This window comes from Crocuta crocuta, unplaced genomic scaffold (genome assembly GCF_008692635.1).
Source record: "Crocuta crocuta isolate KB4526 unplaced genomic scaffold, BGI_CrCroc_1.0 scaffold149, whole genome shotgun sequence".
Taxonomy (NCBI): domain Eukaryota; kingdom Metazoa; phylum Chordata; class Mammalia; order Carnivora; family Hyaenidae; genus Crocuta; species Crocuta crocuta.
Genome location: NW_027551561.1, coordinates 2,309,972 through 2,321,793, shown reverse-complemented (window position 1 = coordinate 2,321,793; position 11,822 = coordinate 2,309,972). Strand labels below are relative to the sequence as shown.

At 59.1% G+C, this 11,822-nt stretch overlaps 1 protein-coding gene across 1 annotated transcript in view; it reads left to right on the top strand.

Annotated features, from left to right (window-relative positions):
* DOC2B (double C2 domain beta) overlaps window positions 1-11,822 on the top strand; it is a 28,438-nt gene that overhangs the window by 2,494 nt on the left and 14,122 nt on the right. Inside the window, exons 2-4 of the mRNA XM_077749828.1 lie at window positions 7,163-7,242; window positions 7,826-7,852; window positions 10,195-10,269. Coding sequence (XP_077605954.1) covers window positions 7,163-7,242; window positions 7,826-7,852; window positions 10,195-10,269 — 182 coding nt within the window. The remainder of the gene's footprint in view (window positions 1-7,162; window positions 7,243-7,825; window positions 7,853-10,194; window positions 10,270-11,822) is intronic.

Here is an 11,822-nt window from a genome sequence, read left to right as displayed (position 1 = left end):
CTGGAGAGACCCAGGCCCTTCTTCAAAGCTGTAAGGACTAGAACGTGCAGGTTGCGAGGAACAGCACACTCAAAGTGCCTTAAGCGGTGAGGACAGTTGAGATCGTGCGACACCAGGTAGGTTTATGCAGTGGCTCAGCAGCAGCCTCGCAGGTGATCGTTCCACCCCCTCCCCCCACTTGCCCGCGCTTTTGTCTTCCTAGGCTGACCTCCCTCCTGGTGCAAAGTGGCTGCCTCAGGTGCAGGGGTCGCATGTAACAAGAAGATCCTAAATTTGACAAGGACGAGTTTCCTTGCCCGTGTCTCAGTTCGAGAGTGAGGACAGCGCTCCCAGAGTCCCCAGGAGACCTGTCCTTCTGTGTCATTGGCCACACTTGCATCACGTGCCCGTGCGCACACCTGCCCCTGCATGATTCACCCTGGGCTAGGTCAGGAGTGATGCCCACGGAGGCCTGGAGCAAGGATGGAGTGCAGGGAGGGCGGTCCCCAAGGCGCTCGGCCGGCAGCGTTTCCGGGTCCCTGCTGGCTGTGAGTCCCCTTCCTCTGGGCTCAGTCACGGTCTGCTCGCACCATATTTCTATGTATTCAGCGTTACGAGACCGGCTGTAGATCCAGCACGGCGCTGAGATTCAAGAATGCCGGAGACACAGCCTCTGACGTGAGAGATTTCGTGGAAACCGAGGTGCACAAGTAGCCCAGCGTGACAACAGGGAGGCAGGAACCCACACGGGAAGCGCCGGCACACACGGACTTTGCCTGCAGAGAGGGCTCTGCTCTGAGGCTGGGACAAGGGAAGAAGCAGGCTGGCAGAGCGGAAGGAGAAAAGAGGCGCTCCTGGCAGAGGCAGTGCCGGGTGCACAGATGGAGAGATGTAGGGAACACAGCCCAGCAGAGGTGCCACAGTCAAGTGGCCGAAGTAAGGGGAAAAGACCCACGATGAGGCAAAGTGGTCATATCACAGAGGGCCTTGAATGCCACACCGAGGAGGTTAAACTGAGTCCAGGATGCAGTGGCGAACCTTTGAATAAAGCAGGAGAATGAATAGACATAGCAGGGGCCTATGGCTCATTCTTCTTTGTACCCCTGCAGCGCTCGGCTCAGTGCCTCAGTTTCCCCAACTAGGAAATGCTTTCAACTCAGGCTTGCCCATTTTTCTGCGGATCTTGCAATAGTTTTTTATTTTTACTTTTTAACATGTATTTATTTCTGAGAGACAGAGGACAAGTGGGGAGGGACAGAGAGAGAAGGAGACAGAATCTGAAGCAGGCTCCAGGCTGAGCAAGCTGTCAGCACAGAGCCTGACGCAGGGCTCGAACCCATGACCTGTGAGATCGTGAGCCAAAGTCAGACACTCAACCGACTGAGCCACCCAGGAGCCCCTTGCCATGGTTTTCAAAAACTGTTTAACATTTTTCTTCAAAANGCTCTCCACCTGGAGAGACCCAGGCCCTTCTTCAAAGCTGTAAGGACTAGAACGTGCAGGTTGCGAGGAACAGCACACTCAAAGTGCCTTAAGCGGTGAGGACAGTTGAGATCGTGCGACACCAGGTAGGTTTATGCAGTGGCTCAGCNGCTCTCCATCTGGAGAGACCCAGGCCCTTCTTCAAAGCTGTAAGGACTAGAACGTGCAGGTTGCGAGGAACAGCACACTCAAAGTGCCTTAAGCGGTGAGGACAGTTGAGATCGTGCGACACCAGGTAGGTTTATGCAGTGGCTCAGCAGCAGCCTCGCAGGTGATCGTTCCACCCCCTCCCCCCACTTGCCCGCGCTTTTGTCTTCCTAGGCTGACCTCCCTCCTGGTGCAAAGTGGCTGCCTCAGGTGCAGGGGTCGCATGTAACAAGAAGATCCTAAATTTGACAAGGACGAGTTTCCTTGCCCGTGTCTCAGTTCGAGAGTGAGGACAGCGCTCCCAGAGTCCCCAGGAGACCTGTCCTTCTGTGTCATTGGCCACACTTGCATCACGTGCCCGTGCGCACACCTGCCCCTGCATGATTCACCCTGGGCTAGGTCAGGAGTGATGCCCACGGAGGCCTGGAGCAAGGATGGAGTGCAGGGAGGGCGGTCCCCAAGGCGCTCGGCCGGCAGCGTTTCCGGGTCCCTGCTGGCTGTGAGTCCCCTTCCTCTGGGCTCAGTCACGGTCTGCTCGCACCATATTTCTATGTATTCAGCGTTACGAGACCGGCTGTAGATCCAGCACGGCGCTGAGATTCAAGAATGCCGGAGACACAGCCTCTGACGTGAGAGATTTCGTGGAAACCGAGGTGCACAAGTAGCCCAGCGTGACAACAGGGAGGCAGGAACCCACACGGGAAGCGCCGGCACACACGGACTTTGCCTGCAGAGAGGGCTCTGCTCTGAGGCTGGGACAAGGGAAGAAGCAGGCTGGCAGAGCGGAAGGAGAAAAGAGGCGCTCCTGGCAGAGGCAGTGCCGGGTGCACAGATGGAGAGATGTAGGGAACACAGCCCAGCAGAGGTGCCACAGTCAAGTGGCCGAAGTAAGGGGAAAAGACCCACGATGAGGCAAAGTGGTCATATCACAGAGGGCCTTGAATGCCACACCGAGGAGGTTAAACTGAGTCCAGGATGCAGTGGCGAACCTTTGAATAAAGCAGGAGAATGAATAGACATAGCAGGGGCCTATGGCTCATTCTTCTTTGTACCCCTGCAGCGCTCGGCTCAGTGCCTCAGTTTCCCCAACTAGGAAATGTTTTCAACTCAGGCTTGCCCATTTTTCTGCGGATCTTGCAATAGTTTTTTATTTTTACTTTTTAACATGTATTTATTTCTGAGAGACAGAGGACAAGTGGGGAGGGACAGAGAGAGAAGGAGACAGAATCTGAAGCAGGCTCCAGGCTGAGCAAGCTGTCAGCACAGAGCCTGACGCAGGGCTCGAACCCATGACCTGTGAGATCGTGAGCCAAAGTCAGACACTCAACCGACTGAGCCACCCAGGAGCCCCTTGCCATGGTTTTTAAAAACTATTTAACATTTTTCTTCAAAAAGGAAAAAAAAAGACCAACCAGGGCAGATTTCTATCCCCAAGGGTGTATGGGTGAGGAAAGTCCAGGTGCAAACCAAGGTCAAAATGATGCTGTCAGTCTCCATCAGCAGAGCAAAGGGATGTTTGCCATGAGAAGAACTGACAGGGGCTTGAGCCTGATTTTCTCTGAATTAGCCCCATTAAAGCTCTATAATTATAGACAGGCGGGTGACAACTCTCAAAGGCCCATTAGTGACCAACCCTCATTATTTTTCCAAGGATGTAAACTTTAACCAGGACGTGTGATTTGAGTGGGTGGAGGGCAGGACCCCATGGCTCACCCAGACAAGCACCCTCCCCAGCCCTTAGGGCCCCCTCACCTGCGCCACCGGCCGAGCCCACGGCTGCGTTTCCAGCTCAGAGGCCCCTCCGGGCCAGCAGCCCAGCCCTCCCTCGTCCCTGAGAGCGACTCAGCTTTTCTCTCTGTTTCTCCATTGCAATCTCCCAAGGTTTCAGCCACACAAAGTGGCAGACAGAAAAATTGGGGGAAACCACTAGGCTTTAAGAACGAAACTATCAGGATGGAAGTGAAGAGGCCTGGAGTCTGCATCCACTTCTGTTGTGCAGCCCTGACTAGGTCACCTCCCCTCTCTGAGCCTCATTTCTCTGAATGAAAAATGAAGACTTTGTTCGATAAGATCCCTACCTGAGCTCCCCCACCAGCAAGTTTCTAAAAATGGTGACCAGACTTCTATTTACAAACTATTATTTATTTTTTTAAATGTTTGTTTATTTTGAGAGAGAAAGAGAGTACATATGAGCGGGGGAGGGGCAGAGGGAAAGAGAATCCCAAGCAGGCTTGACTCAGGGCTCGATCCCACGAACCCTGAAACTATGACCGGAACCGAAATCGGGAGTCAGACGCTTAACCGACAAAGCCCCCCAGGCACCCCATCAACTATTATTTCTTACAACGCTTCCATCGCAGCTGAAAAAAATACATCAATCCTGCAGCCGTGGGGGAGGAGGCCGCACTGGGTGCGCTGTTCCTTCGCGGGAATTGATAACAGGTGCCGGGTTCCCTAAGCGGCGTCAGCCCTCCCCTAACAGGGATGTCTGTAGAGCCAGTGAAAGGGGTGCCCTCTTCTCCAGGACCTGAGTTCCCCAGCGGGGAGCAGGTGGCCCACTGGCTGGCTGTCCCCCTCTGAGAGTGGGCAGTGGGTACTTTAACGCATGGGCATCACACCCAACCCCCGCTCCCGTGAACAGCTGGAGAGCAGGTCGGTTGGAAGGGTCCTGCCTTGTGGATTGAACATCTTGCTGGTGTCACTGGCGGGGCTGGGGCATGATGGTGCCTCGTCCACGTCGGGCAGGAGACCAGCCATGTGTGGCCCTGAACCGAACAGCAGACTGATCCTGTCCCGTAAAACCAACAGCTTTGGAGAATCTCATAAAAGTGTGGACCTGGAGAGGGGCGCCTGGGTGGCTTAGTCGGTTAAGCGTCCGACTTTCGCTTAGGTCATGATCTCGCGGTTCGTGGGTTCGAGCCCCGCGTCGGGCTCTGTGCTGACTGCCAGCTCGGAGCCTGGAGCCTGTTTCAGCCTGTGACTCCCTCTGTCTCTGACCCTCCCCTCTTCACGCTGTCTCTCTCTCCTAGAAATAAAAATATTTTAAAAAAAAAAACCTGTGGACCTGGAGAATCCGGGGCCCATGGCCTTGTGCGCTGTCACAGGCGTGGTGAAGCGTACCTTGCTCACACCCCCCACCCCTGCACAGATGGGAGCCAGGGGCCAGGCCGCAACCAGATACAGTTAGCACTGAAGCGGGCAGACTCTACTGACGAAAGCCCCTTTGGCGCCACTCAAGGCCTGTTGATGCATAGTTGGGACACATTTCTAGTAAAGATTCCCCGCTGGGTTCGTAAAAGAAACGGGACCACTGAAAAGGAGGGAGAGCCGTGTGCGGTACCAGAGGCAAGGATTCTAAGAGGGGTTTCAGGCTGATGGCAAAAGAGGAGGCAGAAAAGTGAAGAGAACAGAAGTGACCGTATGTACGTCTTGTTCACAAAGGCTGGGAGGGGCGTGATCCAGTTTGGAATGAGTTCATCTCAGAGGGGCAAGTACGGGTATCTCGGAAAATCGCCAAAATGGATCTGCTTTTTCTATAATAACGTACTGAGCGTTTCCTGTCTCCCAGGGGCTCTGTTAAAGCACAGTGCCGATGGGGGCGCCTGGGTGGCTCAGTCGGTTAAGCGTCCGACTTCGGCTCAGGTCATGATCCCACTGTTTGTGGGTTCGAGCTCCGCATGGGGTTCTGTGCTGACAGCTCAGAGCCTGGAGCCTGTTTCAGGTTATGTGTCTCCCTTTCTCTCCGCCCCTCCCCACTCATGCTCTGTCTCTCTCTGTCTCAAAATTAAATTTAAAAAAAAAAGCACAGTGCCATGAGGTGGGCGCTGTCATGTCTCCATTTTGCACATGAGGAAACTGAGGCACAAAGAGGCGAGAAAAGCTTGTAAAGTCACACAGCAAGGAAGCACGGTACAGCCAGGACTTCAACCCGGGGTCGGGTAGCAGAGGGCGGGTCTCGTATGCCACGTGTGCCCCTCTGAGGCAAGGACAGAGACTCAGCTGGATGCCTTACCCTGTGTTAGGAGCTAGGGGGAAGGCAAATGCGACTCAGTGCCATCACCTCAGAGTTAAGGTCAGCTCTGCACACGTGGGCCTTACTTTTTGCCCATTTCTCTACAAAGCCTAACTTTGCCACACCGGGGCCCCAGCGCGAGCCCAGGGGTCTGCTGGCATATGGTCCCTGTGGATATACACCACTCTGCCATTGCAGGCAAAAGCCATGGGCAAGCTGTGAAAAGATGAGCCTGCCCGGACTTGGCCAGTGGGCCATAGTTCATTCTAGAACCATGTTGGGTGCCGCTGGCCAGAAGAACAGAGCCCCGCCCTCCCCCTAGCCTGGCTCCAGCCACTCAGCCCCCCACCCTCCAGTTGGCCCTTTCCCCCAATGTCACTGTGCCCTGGCCAACCCCTGCTCATCCTGCATGGCTCCGGTGCAGCGTCACCTCCTCCAGGAAGCCTTCCCTGCTGGCCCCAGTTCAGGGGGTGGAGCTCACCACCTCGGACCCCTATTGAGCTCACCAGACTCTGTTAGGGTAGATTCTTTTCGTCTGTGTCTCCTGTTAAGCTATGCTTTCCTTGGGGCAGGAACCCCACCTTACTGATATCCCCATCCCTAGAAACCAGCTTATCGTAACAATGCTTGGTAAAGAATGAACGAATGAGTGAGTGAATGAATGAATAGGGCGCCAGTGGACCAGCCCAACAGCCTGTGTCTGAGCTTCTAAAGATATCCTGTGAATTTGCATCTTGCCGTCCAGGGACTGCCCCTGGAGGTCTGCCCCTCACCCACAGCCCCGGCTTTCAGGCCAGGAGCCGCGTCACCATGGAAAGCCGCAGCTGCCGGGCATGACTGTCCCCCCAGGGTTGCAGCTGCACCCACTTATTGCCGCGTGCTCTGCCCGGCCCTAGGGAGTCGGCTGCTGCCTTTGAAAGGCTTGCAGCTAGCAGCGTGAGGTCCTGGCCGGCTCCGTGCAGCCTGCACAGGGTACCCTCCCGCCCCGCCACGGACCGGAGAGACTGGGGAGCTGCAGTCCCAGGTGTCGTGGGGGGTGGGTCAGCCGGGCAGCCTGGGCAGGACCCACAGCCTCTCAAAGCCCTGTCTCCTCTGCCTTCTCACCCAGTCCTGTGAGACTTAACAGGTAAGGGAAACTGAGGCACAGAGCCAAGACTGGCGGCTGCATGAGGATGGCAGGACGGGAACCTTTCGCTGAGTGCCCTGGACGCTGAGCACACTGGGCACAGCACTGGACCGGCCCCGGGCCCAGCCCCACAGTCCAGCACAGGGGCCCGGGCTGAAGGGCCTGCCACCCGGGTTTGACCCTTGGGCCACCGCTGGTGGTGACCGGGGCTGACGTGGCCTCACTGAGCCCCGGGTCCTCTGTCCTCTGGAACGTGACGAGGACATTGCTCACCTCCAGGGCTGGTGGGACTAAGAGGCTGGGTGGAGGGGTTGGGTACAGTAGGTGCTCGGTTGATGGGCGCCCCGCCCACCACGCAGGGGCGGGGGAGGCTCCCCACCGTGTGGCCCGCGCGTGACCAGAGCCCCTGTCCGCAGCTGCCCTGGGCACGCTGGACTTCAGCCTGCTCTACGACCAGGAGAACAACGCCCTGCACTGCACCATCGGCAAGGCCAAGGTAGGCCCCGCCCGCTCCCGCGCTCCCCGGGCGTCAGGGCCAGGGCCGGAGGTGGGGGCTGAGGCCCGAGGCCTGTCCTCCCCCGTTCGCTGTCCGGCCTCTGTAGCACCTGCGCCGTGGGTGCAGGGAGGGAGGGACTTCTGGCCTGAGTCATCTCAGCTGCCCTGAAAGGCCCGGCCCAGCCAGGCACTCACGGAAGGTGCAGAACAAGGAAGCGGGAAGGGAATGGGAGCAGGAAAGCAGGCGCCGGGGGCTGAGCTGGGGCGGGGCTGTGGAGGGAAGGAGGGGAAGGGGAGAGATGTCAGGTGTGTCCTGCTAAACAAGAGGGGGTTTGAATTGGTTGCCTCTGGCCCCCAAAGCTCCCAATACCTGGGCAACCGGAGGAGTGGGTGGGCACCAGCGTCCCGCTGGGGGCGGGGGACTCCTCTGCGTGGGCTCCGGGCCCCGGGCCTTGCTCTCCACGCTCTGGCTTGGGGCTGGGAGCACCTCCCCCCTCGGGCTGGCTGCCAGGCGGGCAGGGATCAGCTCTCTTCTCAGCCTTGCTGTTCCCTCCACCCCCTGCATCGATCCCTCTGGGAGGAAGGTGCCAAAGTTGATGTTCTCCCGCAAGGTAAGGGCGGTAGAGCAGCGTAGTGCGACTCCCGGTAGAGCCGGGGAGGGGCCTGGGCCCGGCTCGGAGCAAGGAACTTCGGGCAGAGCTGCCTGGGCCCAGACCCCTACCTCGGCCCCAACCCGCAGCCTCTCTGCCCCGCAGCACCCCCACCCAGGGCTCTGCCTGCCTCCGCTGTCCCGCCTGGCCTGGGCCCGCACACCTGGATGGCCACACAGAGGGAGTAGGGTCCGCTTTGGGCCCAGGGCCCCGACTGGGCACCTCGAGGCCCACACGTGCCATCCCGGGCCTGCCCCCGCCTGGGGAGCTTCCCGGGCTGTGATGCGGGGACTCCAGACCCGCCCCGGGGGAGGAGCTGAGTGTCCGGTGACCCCCCCCAGCCGTGCCAACGTGGAGTGCCAGCCGCAGGGCCCCGGGCGGACCCCTTCCCCCCTCCCCCCCTCGCTTTGTAGGGGTTGTCGAAGCTTGGGAACTGCGAGCGGTCACCCGCTGTAGGCCACCCTGGCCAGAGCCACAGGGTATCCTCCCCCCCCCCCCAGACACCGGCACCTCCTGTGCTGTGTGCCCTGCCTTCCCTACCCAGGCTCCAGCGGGGCTGTGGGGTGGATGGGGAGGGGGGTGCGTGTGTGCGGACACGGGGTCTCCGAGGGCACCTGTGTGTGCACATACGTGTATGTCCTTTAGTGGGTGTCACTCAAGGGACAGGAAGTGGGGGATGGGAGGACCCCAAATCCTACAAGGACCCCATTCTCCAGGTCATTCTCTGCTTAGATCCAGTTTAGCAGGGGAGGGCCTAGGAGGAACCGGGGCTCTGGATTGGGGTTTGGGGGAGCCAAAGGGCAGAAGTAGGGCTTGACAGGCAGAGCCCCTTGAGGGGCTCTGGGAGGAGGCCAGGTACCTTGGAGTTGGACCCTAACTTGGCCACTACCTTCGGGGTAAGCAGAGCACCCTCCGTTTGCTCGTCTGTAAAATAGGGTTAATCACCCCCACCTGTGTGGTGGCTGTGGGCATTAAGTGAGGTGTTTGGTACCAGCTGCTATCCTGGAGGACTGCCTGGTGGCAAGCGCCCAGCTCCACCCACACAAGCAGAGGGACTGGGAAAGCGCTGACCAAGTGGCCAGTCCTGGGCTCTTCAGGGACAGGCTGTGAGGCCGAGATGAGGGACTTGCACCCGGAAGGGCCCCCTCATTGCTGTGGGTGCACACAGGGCCTCGGAGCCAAGCCTGTCGATCCCGACACCGCTGGAGCCCCAGCAGCTCCTGCACAGCTCAGATACCCCCACACCAGCCCTCAGTTGCCTCTCCGGAATCTTCCAAGAGGCCTGCAGCCTCGTCTGCTCCCAGTCCACCCCTGGGAAGTGGGACCCAGTAACCCCCTTTACAGATGATAAAGCTGAGGCTCTGGGGGCAAAGGAACGCCTCCACTTTCCCAGATGATAAGTGTGCAGGCAGAGATCTGGGCCCCAGCCAGCAGTGGGGGGAGGGGGGATTGGGAGCCCTGACCTCAAATCTCTGCCCCCCTCCTCCCCTGCTCTCCAAACCAAACCAGGGTGGGGGCGGGAGCCTCCATTCTCCTCCGAGGTGGGCCTGGTGGTGAATGGCCGTTGGTGTGCGATGCCACGGGGTTGCAAGCTCAGCCCCACGCCGGCCATGGCTGCCTCCCTCCGTGCCCGGGTGCCACCAAGGAAGGAAAAGAATAGTTTTCAGAACCAAGAGCAGTCAGGTGGTCAGCTGAGCCCCCGTCTGCTTCTGGCTCCTTGGTTCCCTGGCTGTGCACACTTGACTGAAGGCTCCGGGTTAGTGAGGGACGCCATCTTGTGGAAGGACCCGCCAAGGGCAGCCGGGACGCGGGGCCTCCTTGGATGCAGGCTGGCGGGGAGCCTGGTCTCCAGGACCCAGACTGCTTTCCCGGGGGTGGGAAGAGGGACGCCTGTGGGTGGGCGGATAGAGGGTCACGTGGATGGTGAGGGTCAGTGAGGGAAGTCGTGTATCTGGGGAGTGGGGGAAGAGGAGTCCGGAAGAAGGCAGGGCCTCACCGAAGCAAGATGATGGGGCCCTCATTCAGAGAAGGGGAGTCACCTGGCCTCCATGATACGGAGAACAGAAAGTCTGGTCTGACCGAGACCGCCCATGACCCCTGCCTTGGGCCAGGACCTGTGGGGGGAGGGGAGACTACTCCAGCTCTGAGAGGTGGGCTCAGGGGTCTCTGCAGAGAGGGTCGTGAATGGACCCAGCCCGGAGGCCTGGGCACAAGGGATGCCTGCCGACCCAGGTGCCCGGGGGCCCTCGCTGCTCTGGGTCTCCAGCTCCCGTTTCACACCCTGGCCGTTCCCCTCCCCGCAGGGCCTGAAGCCAATGGACCACAACGGGCTGGCAGACCCCTACGTCAAGCTGCATCTACTGCCAGGAGCCAGTAAGGTGAGGGGGGATGCCGCCTCACAGCCCAAGCAAGTTGATGGGACCTCAGCCATTCCACCCAGAGCACCCAGTCAGCCCCACGGCCCCTGGACTTTCCAGGAACCTCAAGTCTGCACTGCCTGCCTAACTGGGAAAACCCTCCAGCGAATTTCTAGGCCAGCGTTTTATAAGCAGCAGTGTCAGTTGGATGTTACAATGTGTGGCAGGGAGGGGGAGCTCTGTGGCCCAATAACCTTGGGAAGCCCTGTTACACTCCAGGACTTCTCAGAGCCTTAAACGTGTTGATGGCCTGCTCTGTGCCACTCCACAGACGGGATGGAGTGGGTAGATTCTGCCCAGTTTTTTGACTACAGAACCCTCGTTCCTGCACTAGGTGACCCCAACAGGCAGACCAAGCATGTGGTGCACCTAGGAAAACAGAAGCTTTTTAGAAAGGATTTGCTATTGAGCCAAAGCACCAAGGTGACCCTCCATACCAGAAGGTCTAGACTTTACTTACATGTGTCTTACAGTTCAGGGTTGTCCTCTTTCTAATTTCATGGGAGGGACGGTTAGATCATCTTTCCAGAGTTGGGTCTGGGACCCCTAGGCTTCTCAGGGGCAGGTGGTATGGACCCCGTTGCTGAGAGGGGGATCCATCAGAGACCAGCTTTGCTTCCCAGAGGGAGACTGGGGAACGTGGGACACGGGACCCCGGAGCCTGAGCAGCAGAGCCCGCTGGCTGGTGTGCTTGTTCTGACCCCCTCTAAGAAACCAAGCGTTAGGAAAGGACTTCCTGACCTCCGAGTGGCCTGCTAGGGAGAATATGTAATGGGAATGCCCTAGGCAGAGGGCCTCCCTGGCCATGGACTCTTCCGGGCCAGCTAAGCAGGGAGGCGGCTGTGGGGCCATGGGCTGCTAGGGCCCGAGTTGAGTCTGAGGCCCAAACCCCCTATGCCAGCGTGTAAGGCCTGAGGCTCCCCACCAGTCCAGGAGGGCCACCTGGAGCAGACTCCCAGGGCTGTGAGGGCTGAGGGCATTGTGATGAGGAGAATGTCCCCAGCTCAGAAACTTGATAGCTACGAGTCCCTAGAGTCGGCAGTACCAGGAGGAGGACTCATAGGGACCTTACCACACAGGTAGGAGTTACGCACAGGGCGGTGTTCTATAAAAAGCAGTCTCCTGATTGAGAAGGCTCCAGAAAACCTGCTGAGGAACAGGTACCATTGTGCCCTTTTCCGCAGTGGGGAGCCTGATGCTCACGGAGGGCGAGTAACCGGATGGAGTAGGACTGGCGCCCGGGCCAGCCTGACCTCGGAGCTGGTGGGGTGGCCGACCTCGGGGATCCCGTGGTGGGCGGAGTCCCAAGTGCCCAGGACGGATACGGAGTATAGAAGAACCGAGAGCTAGGGAAGCACAGAGGGAGGAGTGGAGGCCCTGTGACAGCCGGGCCACGCCGCCTCACGGGCCGTTTCCAGGAGGTGGCGGTCCAGGTAGCGGGAGGGGCCTGAGCCTGAGGCAGGGCGGAGGGTGGGGGAGAAGCCGTCTGGGCGGCAGCGCCTCCTGCGGAAGGA